Here is a 14,149-nt window from a genome sequence, read left to right as displayed (position 1 = left end):
GGCTCGTCTTGAGTACCGTCAAGGTACACGCCTAACGTTGCTCCCGCTCTGAGTAGGGTTTCATCTCCGCAGCATTTTCGCTTCCTAACTAAGCTTTCCACTGTGCATTAAAATTAGCATCTCGTTACGAGCAGTACGGCTTCCGCCTTTGCAGTTTATTACTCTCTGAACCTCATTTTAAGCAGCAACGGCGTCCTCTGATGTTCCGCGATCTTTATACTTTTGGTGTCGAGTTGTCTAGTGGAGGCAACCTTCTGACCTGGCGCCTGTCGAAGTAAGTTTTGTTATTCGGCAAAGAAAAATAACGGCGGCTTGAGCGGTGAAACCTTACCGGGATGTCAAGAAGCGGGTCACCGACGGGCCGAAACCATAAGACTGCGTCCTCGGCTTACGCAAGGTATGTATTCAGACGGAAGCGGGATTAAAACACTTTGCGTAGGTGAACGGCAGGGGGCGCTCTAGTCTACTTGCGGTGGTCCGCCTCTTCGAGGAAGCGGCTCCATCTCGCCTGCGCTGTTTCTTTCGTCCGCCGGCCGACGAACTTCTTTCCTCGGAGCTCTCCTGCATTACGCATTCCGAGCCGCAACCAGCACTAAATGTTTAAAGTGAAAGGAAGTCCATTGAATTATATTCCTTTCACGTCTCACAATAAAACATTAATATTCCGCAGCGCATTTCTTGCCGCTTCGAAGGCCCGCTTCGCGACTAGGCTCTGTCGGCGGAGCGGAGTTGAGGAAAAATAACCGCAGTCGTTCCTGCTGTGTTACCCTCAACGCTTCCGAGTAACAGCCCGTCATCTGAATTTCAACTCGGGCTGTTGCGGTGAATCGCTCACTAGCTAAAAATCTCCATTTCTGAAAAAAAGTGGCGCTGGAGTCAACTGCTTGAATATTTTGTCAGGCAGTTGTTCCCGACTTGATGTATTTAATGGCGATCCATAAATGTTTTACTTCTTCCGCTGAATCTTAAGGGCACTACAAATTCGAAGTACCAGATAAATACACTGAAGTGCCGAAGAAACTGGTACACCTGCTTAATATCGTATAGGGGGTCCTCGACCACGCAGAAGTGCCGTAACACGACGTGGCAAGGACTTCACTAATGTCTGAAGTAATGCTGGAGGGAATTGACATCATGAATACTGCAGGGCTGTCCATAAATCTGTAGCAGTGTGACATGGTGGGGAGATCTCTTCTGAGCTTAACATTGCAAAGCATCCCCCCAGATATCCCCAATAATGTTCATATCTGGGGTGTTTGGTGGCCAGCGGAAGTGTTCAAACTCCAAATAGTGTTCCAGGAGCCACTCTGTACCAATTCTGAACGTGTGGGGTGTAACATTGTACTGTTAGAAGTACCCAAGTCCTTTGGAATGCATAATTGACATGAATTGATGCACGTGATCAGACAGGATGCTAATGTATGAGTCACCTGTCGTAATCGTGTCTAGAGTATATCACTCCAACTGCACACGCCCACGCCCCACGCCGCCATTACAGAGCCTCCACCAGCTTATACAGTGACCTTTGACATGCAGGGTCCATGGATTCATGAAGTTGTCTCCATTTCTGTACATGTCCATCCGCTCGATACAACTTGAAACGAGACTCGTCCGACCAGGCAACATATTTTCAGTCATCAACAGTCCAATGTCGGTGTTGACGGGCCCAGGCGAGGCATAAAGCTTTGAGTCCTGCAGTCATCAAGGATACATGAGTGAGCCTTCGGCTTCGAGAGCCCATATCGATGATGTTTCATTTAATGGTTCGCACGCTGAAACTTGTTGATGGCCCAGCACCGAAATCTGCACAGCAGTTTGCGGAAGGGTTGCACTTCTGTCACGTTGGACGATTCACTTCAGTCGTAGTTGGTTCCGTTCTTGCAGGACCTTTTCCCGGGAGGAGCGACGTCGGAGATTTGATGTTTTACCGGTTTCTTGATATTCACGGAACACTCGTGAAATGGTCGTAAGGGAAATCCCCACTTCATCGCAACCTCGGAGGTGCTGTGTCCCATCGCTCGTGCGCCGACTATAACATTACGCTCAAACTGACTTAAATCTTGAAAACCTGCCATTGTAACAGCAGTAACCGATCTAACAACTGCGCCAGGCACCTGTTGTATTACACAGGAGTTGCCGACCGCAGCGCCGTATTCTGCCTGTTTACATATCTTTGTATTTAAATACGCTTGAGATATGTGTATGTGTGTGTGTGTGTGTGTGTGTGTGTGTGTGTGTGTGTGTGTGTGTGTGCGCGCGCGCGCGCGCGCGCCGCGCTGAGTGGCAGCGCGGTCTATGGCGCCATGTCACGAATGGCGCGGTCTCTCCCGCCAGAGGTTCGAGTCCTCCCTCGGGCATGGCTGTGTGTATGTTGTTCTTAGCATAAGTTAGTGTAAGTTACTTTAAGTAGTGCGTAAGTCTAGGGACCGATGACCGCAGCAGTTTTGTCCCTTAGGAATTCACACACATTGGAACATTTGTGTGTGTGTGTGTGTGTGTGTGTGTGTGTGTCTGTATCCCAAGCTGGTAAGAGTCGACCAATATAGCATTACCTCAACGGACTGAACTATACTGCAAACAAACTTTCTAACCCTACAGACCGTAATGAAGGTAGCTGAGAATCTATGAAGTTCGATCCAAGGCCTGTTTTAGGATTTTTTGTACCACAAATTGTTCCATTCATTTCTTGCAAAACTTTAAATGGTTCGCAAATAATTGGTTCAATAACCTTCTGACGTGAATATTTCGACGCCGAGTCTTCTGTGCAATTGAGCACAGTGAAGTGAAGAAGTGACAGTCGCCTCGCAGCTCGCCCCCAAATTTCCGTTGCGCAGCTTTATGAGTGACTGAAATTGTGTATGATGTTCCTTGGCCGGCCGGTGTGGCCGTGCGCTTAAAGGCGCTTCAGTCTGGAACCGCGTGACCGCTACGGTCGCAGGTTCGAATCCTGCCTCGGGCATGGATGTGTGTGATGTCCTTAGGTTAGTTAGGTTTAATTAGTTCTAAGTTCTAGGCGACTGATGACCTCAGAAGTTAAGTCACATAGTGCTCAGAGCCATTTGAACCATTTGAACCATTTTTTTGATGTTCCTTGTCTCGAACCCTGGAAGTTTCCCTTCGCGAGCAGTGCTCTTACCCACTGAGCTTTTCAAGAAAGAGTCATGACCTTCCCCAAAAGCTGCAGTTGTTTCAGTAATTCCGTCCTACATTCGGAAACGCAGAGCAGCTCATTAGCATGCTTGAATACCCCGGCTTGTAAGACCGTGAAAGACAAGGTTTCAGGTACGAATCCCGATGTGGCATACAGTTTCAATCTGTCAGGAAGTTTAGAAACAGAACACACTCCATCGCAGAGTGAAGGATCTGTTCTTAAAATTGTTTGAGTTCCCAATTAAACTGCAGACCCCAATAAACGTGCTGGTAACTCAGTTCTGAGGAATGCAAAGGTATACCAATTCCACTATGGCCATTTCAAGTAAAGGAAGCTCATGTTGCTACGTCTGGAGTACAAGTCATCCATTGTATCACCTCGTTCGCTACATGCAATCGCGCTCGCGTCAAATCACGCACGCCTCAATCAATGCACCGTGGACGTCAGACGAGAGAAGCCGTGGTAACGAATTGATGGAATGCATTATGAGGTAGTGAGTACTTCAAAAGAGTTTGAATGATAATTTTTTAAAACATCACTCGAAGCAGGCGAGATATGGTGCGCTAGTCTTTCCCTACGTCTCCAGAGTGAGTTATGGTGGTAGTCTAAAGGGCTGGATCAAGGACGAGTGATAGTTACACGATACAGGTGTTTCGCACCAACTCTTGCAAATAAAGTTTATAAAGACGCTGAGAGCAGCGTTTTGAAGTACAGTGTTGTTAGCTGGAGCCAGAAATATTCAAAGAAATTGCCTGTAAACGACTTCTAAATCTGAGTGGCCGAAAGGGCTGAATGTTGAAACAATTTCGGTGGAGCTGTTCGGGGTTCTCGAAATGTATCAAGCCGATCATCAGCCCTCCTTAGAGTTGAAGTCGTAAACTCGTCGGAGCGGAGGTGCTGATACGAGAGTACTACAGGTTTCTGGACCGAAGATTTGATGATACCTGAAGTTTTTCTTCCAATATGGTAAACTGAGACAATCCGAACGATGCGTACTCATCCGCGAGCGGAGGAAGCAATTTAATTGTTTTTCCTCTTTTATTAAAGCCAATAAATTCCGACTGTTTCCTTGGAAAAATTATTGTGGTGTTTTCGAGTGAATTTTGCCCCACTGACATTAGCCTTTTTTCTGGAGGAAAGAAATACCTTTAATATGCTAATGCTCCTAGGTGATTTTTTAATATTACAAGCAAGACATACAAAAATATGTATGCGTTTTCAAAACATGCTTTGTACGCTTGGCTTCATTTTATGGATCAAAATAATTAACTACGAAATATTCTCTATTGTAATAAATAGTAAAATGCCATTCAATAATTACCATGCTAAATAGCAATAACAGCATTCAATTATACAGTGGAATATAGTGAACGAACCTCATCCACGTATTTCGCAGGTCGCGAACTGCTGCGCACTACTACACTGACTTGCTAATATTTTTGGAATGATGTCCAACAGTTGGCAGCTGCTGTGCATGATGAAAAGGCTGAACATTCACAAATGTGTACCTCAGGCTTCCATTGGGAAAAAATACATCTGTTACAACTGTTGTTGTTGTTGTCTTCAGTCCTGAGACTGGTTTGATGCAGCTCTCCATGCTACTCTAACCTGTGCAAGCTTCTTCATCTCCCAGTACTTACTGAAACCTACATCCTTGGTCTCCCTCTACGATTTTTACCCTCCACGCTGCCCTCCAATGCTAAATTTGTGATCCCTTGATGCCTCAGAACATGTCCTACCAGCCGGTCCCTTCTTCTTGTCAGTTGTGCCACAAACTCCTCCCCATTTCTATTCAATACCTCCTCATTAGTTATGTGATCTACCCATCTAATCTTCAGCATTCTTCTGTAGCACCACATTTCGAAAGCTTCTATTTTCTTCTTATCCAAACTATTTATCGTCCATGTTTCACTTCCATACATGGCTACACTCCATACAAATACTTTCAGAAACGACTTCCTGACAAATCTGTACTCGATGTTAACAAATTTCTCTTCTTCAGAAACGCTTTCCTTGCCATTGCCAGTCTACATTTTATACCCTCTCTACTTCGACCATCATCAGTTATTTTGCTCCCCAAATAAAATGGCTCTCAGCACTATGGGACTCAACTGCTGTGGTCATAAGTCCCCTAGAACGTAGAACTACTTAAACCTAACTAACCTAAGGACAGCACACAACACCCAGCCATCACGAGGCAGAGAAAATCCCTAACCCCGCCGGGAATCGAACCCGGGAACCCGGGCGTGGGAAGCGAGAACGCTACCGCACGACCACGAGATGCGGGCTCCCCAAATAAAAAAACTCCTTTACTACTTTAAGTGTCTCATTCCCTAATCTACACTCCTGGAAATGGAAAAAAGAACACATTGACACCGGTGTGTCAGACCCACCATACTTGCTCCGGACACTGCGAGAGGGCTGTACAAGCAATGATCACACGCACGGCACAGCGGACACACCAGGAACCGCGGTGTTGGCCGTCGAATGGCGCTAGCTGCGCAGCATTTGTGCACCGCCGCCGTCAGTGTCAGCCAGTTTGCCGTGGCATACGGAGCTCCATCGCAGTCTTTAACACTGGTAGCATGCCGCGACAGCGTGGACGTGAACCGTATGTGCAGTTGACGGACTTTGAGCGAGGGCGTATAGTGGGCATGCGGGAGGCCGGGTGGACGTACCGCCGAATTGCTCAACACGTGGGGCGTGAGGTCTCCACAGTACATCGATGTTGTCGCCAGTGGTCGGCGGAAGGTGCACGTGCCCGTCGACCTGGGACCGGACCAGAGCGACGCACGGATGCACGCCAAGACCGTAGGATCCTACGCAGTGCCGCAGGGGACCGCACCGCCACTTCCCAGCAAATTAGGGACACTGTTGCTCCTGGGGTATCGGCGAGGACCATTCGCAACCGTCTCCATGAAGCTGGGCTACGGTCCCGCACACCGTTAGGCCGTCTTCCGCTCACGCCCCAACATCGTGCAGCCCGCCTCCAGTGGTGTCGCGACAGGCGTGAATGGAGGGACGAATGGAGACGTGTCGTCTTCAGCGATGAGAGTCGCTTCTGCCTTGGTGCCAATGATGGTCGTATGCGTGTTTGGCGCCGTGCAGGTGAGCGCCACTATCAGGACTGCATACGACCGAGGCACACAGGGCCAACACCCGGCATCATGGTGTGGGGAGCGATCTCCTACACTGGCCATACACCACTGGTGATCGTCGAGGGGACACTGAATAGTGCACGGTACATCCAAACCGTCATCGAACCCATCGTTCTACCATTCCTAGACCGGCAAGGGAACTTGCTGTTCCAACAGGACAATTCACGTCCGCATGTATCCCGTGCCACCCAACGTGCTCTAGAAGGTGTAAGTCAACTACCCTGGCCAGCAAGATCTCCGGATCTGTCCCCCATTGAGCATGTTTGGGACTGGATGAAGCGTCGTCTCACGCGGTCTGCACGTCCAGCACGAACGCTGGTCCAACTGAGGCGCCAGGTGGAAATGGCATGGCAAGCCGTTCCACAGGACTACATCCAGCATCTCTACGATCGTCTCCATGGGAGAATAGCAGCCTGCATTGCTGCGAAAGGTGGATATACACTGTACTAGTGCCGACATTGTGCATGCTCTGTTGCCTGTGTCTATGTGCCTGTGGTTCTGTCAGTGTGATCATGTGATGTATCTGACCCCAGGAATGTGTCAATAAAGTTTCCCCTTCCTGGGACAATGAATTCACGATGTTCTTATTTCAATTTCCAGGAGTGTATTTTCTAAGATAAGTCGTAGGGTCAGTATTGCCTCACGTGTTCCACCATTTCTGCGGAATCCACACTGATCTTCGCCGAGGTCGGCTTCTACTAGTTTTTCCATTCGTCTGTAAAGAATTCGCGTTAGTATTTTGCAGCCCTCACTTATTAAACTGATAGTTCGGTAATTTTCACATCTGTCAACGCCTGCTTTCTTTGGGATTGGAATTATTATATTCTTCTTGAAGTCTGAGGGTATTTTGCCTGTCTCATACATATTGCTCACCAGATGGTAGAGTTTTGTCAGGACTGGCTCTCCCAAGGCCGTCAGTAGTTCCAATGGAATGTTGTCTACTCCTGGGGCCTTGTTTCGTCTCAGGTCTTTCAGTGCTCTGTCAAACTCTTCACGCAGTATCCTATCTCCCATTTCATCTTCATCTACTTCCTCTTCCATCTCCATAATATTGTCCTCAAGTACATCGCCCTTGTATAGACCCTCTATATACTCCTTCCACCTTTCTGCTTTCCCTTCTTTGCTTAGAACTGGGTTTCCATCTGAGCTCTTGATGTTCATACAAGTGGTTCTCTTATCTCCAAAGGTCTCTTTAATTTTACTGTAGGCAGTATCTATCTTACCCCTAGCGAGATAAGCCTCTACATCCTTACATTTGTGCTTAGCCATCCCTACTTAGCCATTTTGCACTTCCTGTCGATCAGAATTTTGAGACCTTTGTATTCCCTTTTGCCTGCTTCATTGACTGAGTTTTTATATTTTCTCCTTTCATCAATTAAATTCAATATTTCTTCTGTTACCCAAGGATTTCTATTAGCCCTCGTCTTTTTACCTACTTGATCCTCTGCTGCCTTCACTACTTCATCCCTCAGAGCTACCCATTCTTCCTCTACTGTATTTCTTTCCCCCATTCCTGTCAATTGTTCCCTTATGCTCTCCCTGAAACTCTGTACAACCTCTGGTTTAGTCAGTTTATCCAGGTCCCATCGCCTTAAATTCCCACCTTTTTGCAGTTTCTTCAGTTTTAATCTACAGTTCATAACCAATAGATTGTGGTCAGAGTCCACATCTGCCCCTGGAAATGTCTTACAATTTAAAACCTGGTTCTTAAATCTCTGTCTTACCATTATATAATCTATCTTATACCTTCTAGTATCTCCAGGATTCTTCCATGTATACAACCTTCTTTTATGATTCTTGAACCAAGTGCTATGATTAAGTTATGCTCTGTGCAAAATTCTACCAGACGGCTTCCTCTTTCATTTCTTAGCCCCAATCCATATTCACCTACTATGTTTCCTTCTCACCCTTTTCCTACTCTCGAATTCCAATCGCCCATGACTATTAAATTTTCGTCTCCCTTCACTACCTGAATAATTTTTTTTATCTCATCATACATTTCATTAATTTCTTCATCATCTGCAGAGCTAGTTGGCATATAAACTTGTACTACTGTAGTTGGCGTGGGCTTCGTGTCTATCTTGGCCACAATAATGCGTTCACTATGCTGTTTGTAGTAGCTTACCCGCATTCCTATTTTCCTATTCATTATTAAACCTACTCCTGCATTACCCCTATTTGGTTTTGTGTTTATAACCCTGTATTCACCTGACCAAAAGTCTTGTTCCTCCTGCCACCGAACTTCACTAATTCCCACTATATCTAACTTCAACCTACCCATTTCCCTTTTTAAATTTTCTACCTGCCCGATTAAGGGATCTGACATTCCGCCCTCCGATCCGTAGAACGCCAGATTTCTTCCTCCTGATAACGACGTCCTCCTGAGTAGTCCCAGCCCGGAGATCCGAATGGGGGACTATTTTACCTCCGGAATATTTTAGCCAAGTGGACGCCATTATCATTTAACCATACAGTAAAGCTGCATGCCCTCGGGAAAAGTTACGGCTGTAGTTTCCCCTTGCTTTCAGCCATTCGCAGTACCAGCACAGCAAGGCCGTTTTGGTTAGTGGTGCAAGGCCAGATCAGTCAATCATCCAGACTGTTGCCCCTGCAACCACTGAAAAGGCTGCTGCCCCTCTTCAGGAACCACACGTTTGTCTGGCCTCTCAACAGATACCCCTCCGTTGTGGTTGCACCTACGGTACGGCCATCTGTATCGCTGAGGCACGCAAGCCTCCCCACCAACGGCAAGGTCAATGGTTCATGGGGGTAGGATGTTGCAGCTAAGACGCAGTAAAAGTTAACGTACACAATTGTAGCCAGATGGTCTGAAAAGGTTAAATTGTATTGCTGTTTTGATCGTTGGGAATACTCGTATTACCGTCGGAAGTTGCTAGAAGTCTGCTCTAGGCGAGGTATGGATGACCAGCGATGTGAATTTGATGTCCAACGGTCGGATTTCGGAATCTTTTAGAAAGAGCGAGAATTTTAACCCAGTCTCGCATGTCAAAGCGAGGCAGGTGACCCTCATCTTGACTGGTTTCTATTGTGTGTCAGAGCACAGAAGTGATCATCGTCCGCCGGCCGGTGTGACCGAGCGGTTCAAGGCGCTTCAGTCTGGACCCGCGCGACTGATACGGTCGCAGGTTCGAATCCTGCCGCGGGCATGGATGTGTGTGATGTCCTTAGGTGAGTTAGGTTTAAGTAGTTCTAAATCTAGGGGACTGATGACCTCAGCCGTTAAGTCCATAGTGCTCAGAGCCATTTGAAACGTTTTTTTAATCAGCGTCCTCCAGTATGGGCTTCTGAGTAAACATGTGAAGTATTCCGTCATGTAATTTGTCTCACACGCCTAGCATCGCAGAGAGTGTGTGGACACCGAGGGCGACCGCGATTGGGACTTCACGCATCGCCTTAGAAGCTCAGAGACCGGAGAAATGGAACTCTTCACTACATCAGTAGCTGTTTCTTTCTCCTGCTGGTGTCGCGCGAGTTCTGTTTTGGTAAAGTGATACTAACTGCACAGTACTCAGCGCCATATCTGCAGTGTTCCTAAGCGGTAAGGAAATTAGTGCGCCTGGTACTCTGGCGAAGAACAAGCGGCGGTCATTACAGAGGCTGTCCGCAGCTCAAAGCGGTGGCGGCGGCACTTTAGCTCGGTGAGCCGTAAGTTTTTTGCTCTTCCTGCTCTTTAATACCGTCCTCTAAACAGCAAGGCGGTAAACTCCTTGGCGGCGGGCAGGGTGTCGCAGCAGGGACACGCGGAAGCCTGCAGCCGCAAGAAGCTTAAGCTTACGACAGGCCAACGCGGCGGCCATGTTGCAGCAGCCAGCCGGCGCCGTTTGCTTAATTGTGTTTTTGCGAATGTGCCGCAGGAGGCGGTGCAAGAGGCCCGTGCAGCCGGGGGGTGGGGGCGAGGGGCGGCGGAATGAAAGCCAGCCGCCCCCTTGGCGTCCGTAGAGGTTGGTGCTGTGCGAGTGGAGGAAGCCTGGGTTGGAGCATCGCTTGTTTCTAAGGAAGAAACGAAGCCAACAGTCTCTATTGTCTAGTCAGAAAAAGAGCGCCACATTCTGTCATCAAAAAAATGTTTCGAATAGCTCTGAGCACTATGGGATTTAACATCTAAGGTTAGCAGTCCGCTAGACTTAGAACTACTTAAACCTAACTAACCTAAGGACATCACACACATCCATGCCGAGACAGGATTAGAACCTGCGACCGTAGTAGTCGCGCGGTTCCGGACTGAAGCGCCTAGAGCCACTCGGCCATTGCGGCTGGCCAATATATTTAGGAAAAAAATTATGTTTTACGTAATAGCGTCAAGTTATACTATTTTAGCTGTAATAATTTTGGAGATATATATACAGGGTGCTACAAAAAGGTACGGCCAAACTTTCAGGAAACATACGTCACACACAAAGAAAGAGTATATGTTATGTGGACATGTGTCTGGAAACGCTCAATTTCCATGTTAGAGCTCATTTTAGTTTTGTCAGTATGTACTGTATTTCCTCGATTCACCGCCAGTTGGCCCAATAGAAGGAAGGTAATGTTGACTTCGGTGATTGTGTTGACATGCGACTCATTGCTCTACACTACTAGCATCAAGCACATCAGTACGTAACATCAACAGGTTGGTGTTCATCACGAACGTGGTTTTGAAGTCAGTGCAATGTTTACAAATGCGGAGTTGGCAGATGCCCATTTGATGTATGGATTAGCACGGGGCAATAGCCGTGGCGCAGTACGTTTTAATCGAGACAGATTTCCGGAACGAAAGTGTCCCGACAGGAAGGCGTTCGTAGCAATTGATCGGCGTCTTAGGGAACACGGAACATTCCAGCCTATGACTCGCGACTGGGGAAGACCTAGAACGACGAGGACACCTGCAATGGACGAGGCAATTCTTCGTGTAGTTGACGATAACCCTAATGTCAGCGTCAGAGAAGTTGCTGCTGTACAAGGTAACGTTGACCACGTCACTGTATGGAGAGTGCTACGGAAGAACCAGTTGTTTCCGTACCATGTACAGCGTGTGCAGGCACTATCAGCAGCTGATTGGCCTCCACGGTTACACTTTTGCGAATGGTTCATCCAAAAATGTGTCAATCCTCATTTCAGTGCAAATGTTCTCTTTACGGATGAGGCTTCATTCCATCGTGATCAAATTGTAAATTTTCACAATAAATATGTGTGGGATGACGAGAATCCGCACGCAGTTGTGCAATCCCGTCATCAACACAGATTTTCTGTGAACGTTTGGGCAGGCATTGTTGGTGATGTCTTGATTGGGCCCCATGTTCTTCCACCTACGCTCTATGGAGCACGTTATTATGACTTCATACGGGATACTCTACCTGTGCTGCTAGGACATGTGCCTTTACAAGTTCATGCACGATGGAGCTCCTGCACATTTCAGTCGAAGTGTTCGTACGCTTCTCAACAACAGATTCGGTGACCGATGGATTGGTAGAGGCGGACCAATTCCGTGGCTTCCACGCTCTCCTGACCTCAACCCTCTTTCATTTATGGGGGCATTTGAAAGCTCCTGTCTACGCAACCCCGGTACCAAATGTAGAGACTCTTCGTGCTCGTAGTGTGGACGGCTATGATACAATACGTCATTCTCCAGGGCTGCATCAGGGCATCAGTGATTCCATGCGACGGAGGGTGGATGCATGTATCCTCGCTAACGGAGGATATTTTGAACATTTCCTGTAACAAAGTGTTTTAAGTCACGCTGGTACGTTCTGTTGCTGTCTGTTTCCATTCCATGATTAATGTGATTTGAAGAGAAGTAATAAAATGAGCTCTAACATGGAAAGTAAGCGTTTCCGGACACATGTCCACGTAACATATTTTCTTTCCTTGTGTGTGAGGAATGTTTCCTGAAAGTTTGACCGTGCCTTTTTGTAACACCCTGTATATGTTTAAGTACAACAAGGATGCGTTTTGCCTTAGATCTGCCCTTAACGGGAAGTGTCTTCCACTATGGGGTAGGAAATATCGAAGCACCTGAGCGCTGCGGAAAATATCTGCGCGAAAATGCTGTTATACGAGATCCGTGCATGAAAGAAGGCCGGCTCGACTTTGACGGGCCCCCGCCGCGTCCCTTTTGACGGTGCGGAGGCCGCGGCGTGTTCGCTTACGCCGCCCACAGCGTCCGTCTCGCCGGAGTTCCGGCATATCGCGTGTTGCGGGCAGCGGGGACCACGGCGCGCCTTGGCCCAGTGAGTCACTGGCGGAGGGGTTTGCCGGCAACCCGATAGCCCTGGGCGCTGCCGCTCGGCAGCCTGTCTGCTTGTCTTCATCGTGACGCCAGCTGGTCTCGCCTTCTTTCCGGCAGCCACTAACGCGGGACACAACACCGCCGGCGTATTCGACCTCATTCTCATTTAGGAGTATCACTTTTCATTCTCATTTACGAGTGTCACTTTTTAAGGTAGGCTGATAATTCTTAACCCATTAGCACCGAAATTAATTTTTTTGTGATTTTTTTTAAATATTTGCGTTATTATGTCTGTAAAAGGCATAAATCACACAACAGAGTTGTTTCGACGAAAGTCACTACCGCCATTAGCAAGATATTTGATGTTGCCATATGGCAACGCTAGGCGCTTTCGCTACCTACATTTATATGGATTACAACTTCAACTAAATAAGTAGATTATTGAAATTTCTTACTATATATACAAGTTTTGAGCAAATTTATTATTCAGTCTTCATCATACAATTGATACTTTATAACACAGTACAATTAATATTCAAATATCAAACCTTGAACGCAGCATTATTTTACATGAAATGGAATAAAACAGTCAATTCACAATCCCATATTACACTTTGAACACATTGTTCTCACAATAGATTTACAGTCCTTGTGTGCACGCCTTTTCTTCTTCTTTCCTTCTGTGTGCTGGATGAGGTGGTCAGTCTTATCAGACCTAATTGAACCTGATATGTGGCTGTTGGAACATGCCCTTGATGCATATGGTCTCCCGGCTCCTTTTGAAAAAGCTTGGTGTCTTTGCAAGTACACTGTTGCTACTTCTCTCTTGAAATCAAGCTGAGAAATAGTTTGGTTTCTTGCTTTATTATACAAAATCCAACTGTTTTGTATGGTGACATCTAACATCCATGTAAAGAGACACCAGTACCATTTCCTGCTTCTTATTTCAATGCGATAGCATGCTAGATTCTGATCCATATGATCAGTACCTCCCATATATGTATTATATCTGGCAACCAGTTTTGGTCTGGGAATGATTATATTTCACTTTTTTAGTTGCGAGAATCTCTTGACTTGGCCAACTTCTTGTGCACCACTTGAAGAAGAGATCATTGTGTCAACTGAGTTGTCCAGCCACTGCACATACAATAATCCATCATTCTTCTCTATTGCTGTCTCAAAATATCCCCGATCTTTCTTGGAAAATTTTATATATATATATATATATATATATATATATATATATATATATATATATATATATATATATATATATATATATATATATATAAAATATGGGGGCTCAACAAACACATCACCTTCAATATCGTCATTATAAAGTACCTCCAGCGCCTCAGCAATCGAGAAACCTCTTCCAAAACAAAAAAGAGAAAATTCGTCCTTTCGTCCTTTTACTGAGTACAAGCGCCTAACGTTGCCATATGGCAACACGGACGTTCAAACGGCCTAAATGAACGTAATTTATTTCACAGCATGCAGTAACCCCTAAAGAATATATATTTGAGTATTTAAAGCACAACCATACTAAAAAAAAAAAAAATTATATATCGTAAGTTACTGTGTAAAACATACTTACTCGAACTTTTACTC

At 46.4% G+C, this 14,149-nt stretch overlaps 1 protein-coding gene across 1 annotated transcript in view; it reads right to left on the bottom strand.

Moving 5' to 3' along the window:
• LOC126088411 (semaphorin-1A) overlaps nt 1-12,620 on the bottom strand; it is a 355,740-nt gene extending 343,120 nt beyond the window's left edge. Inside the window, exons 1-2 of the mRNA XM_049906551.1 lie at nt 12,367-12,620; nt 10,106-10,320 (exon numbers count right to left, since the gene is read on the bottom strand). Of these exons, the coding sequence (XP_049762508.1) occupies nt 10,106-10,320; nt 12,367-12,620 (469 nt within the window). The remainder of the gene's footprint in view (nt 1-10,105; nt 10,321-12,366) is intronic.
• Between the last annotated feature and the right edge of the window lie 1,529 nt (nt 12,621-14,149).

Source organism: Schistocerca cancellata, chromosome 6, assembly GCF_023864275.1.
Source record: "Schistocerca cancellata isolate TAMUIC-IGC-003103 chromosome 6, iqSchCanc2.1, whole genome shotgun sequence".
Lineage (NCBI taxonomy): Eukaryota > Metazoa > Arthropoda > Insecta > Orthoptera > Acrididae > Schistocerca > Schistocerca cancellata.
Note: the sequence above shows the minus strand (reverse complement) of the source record. Positions and strands in the feature narration are given on the sequence as shown.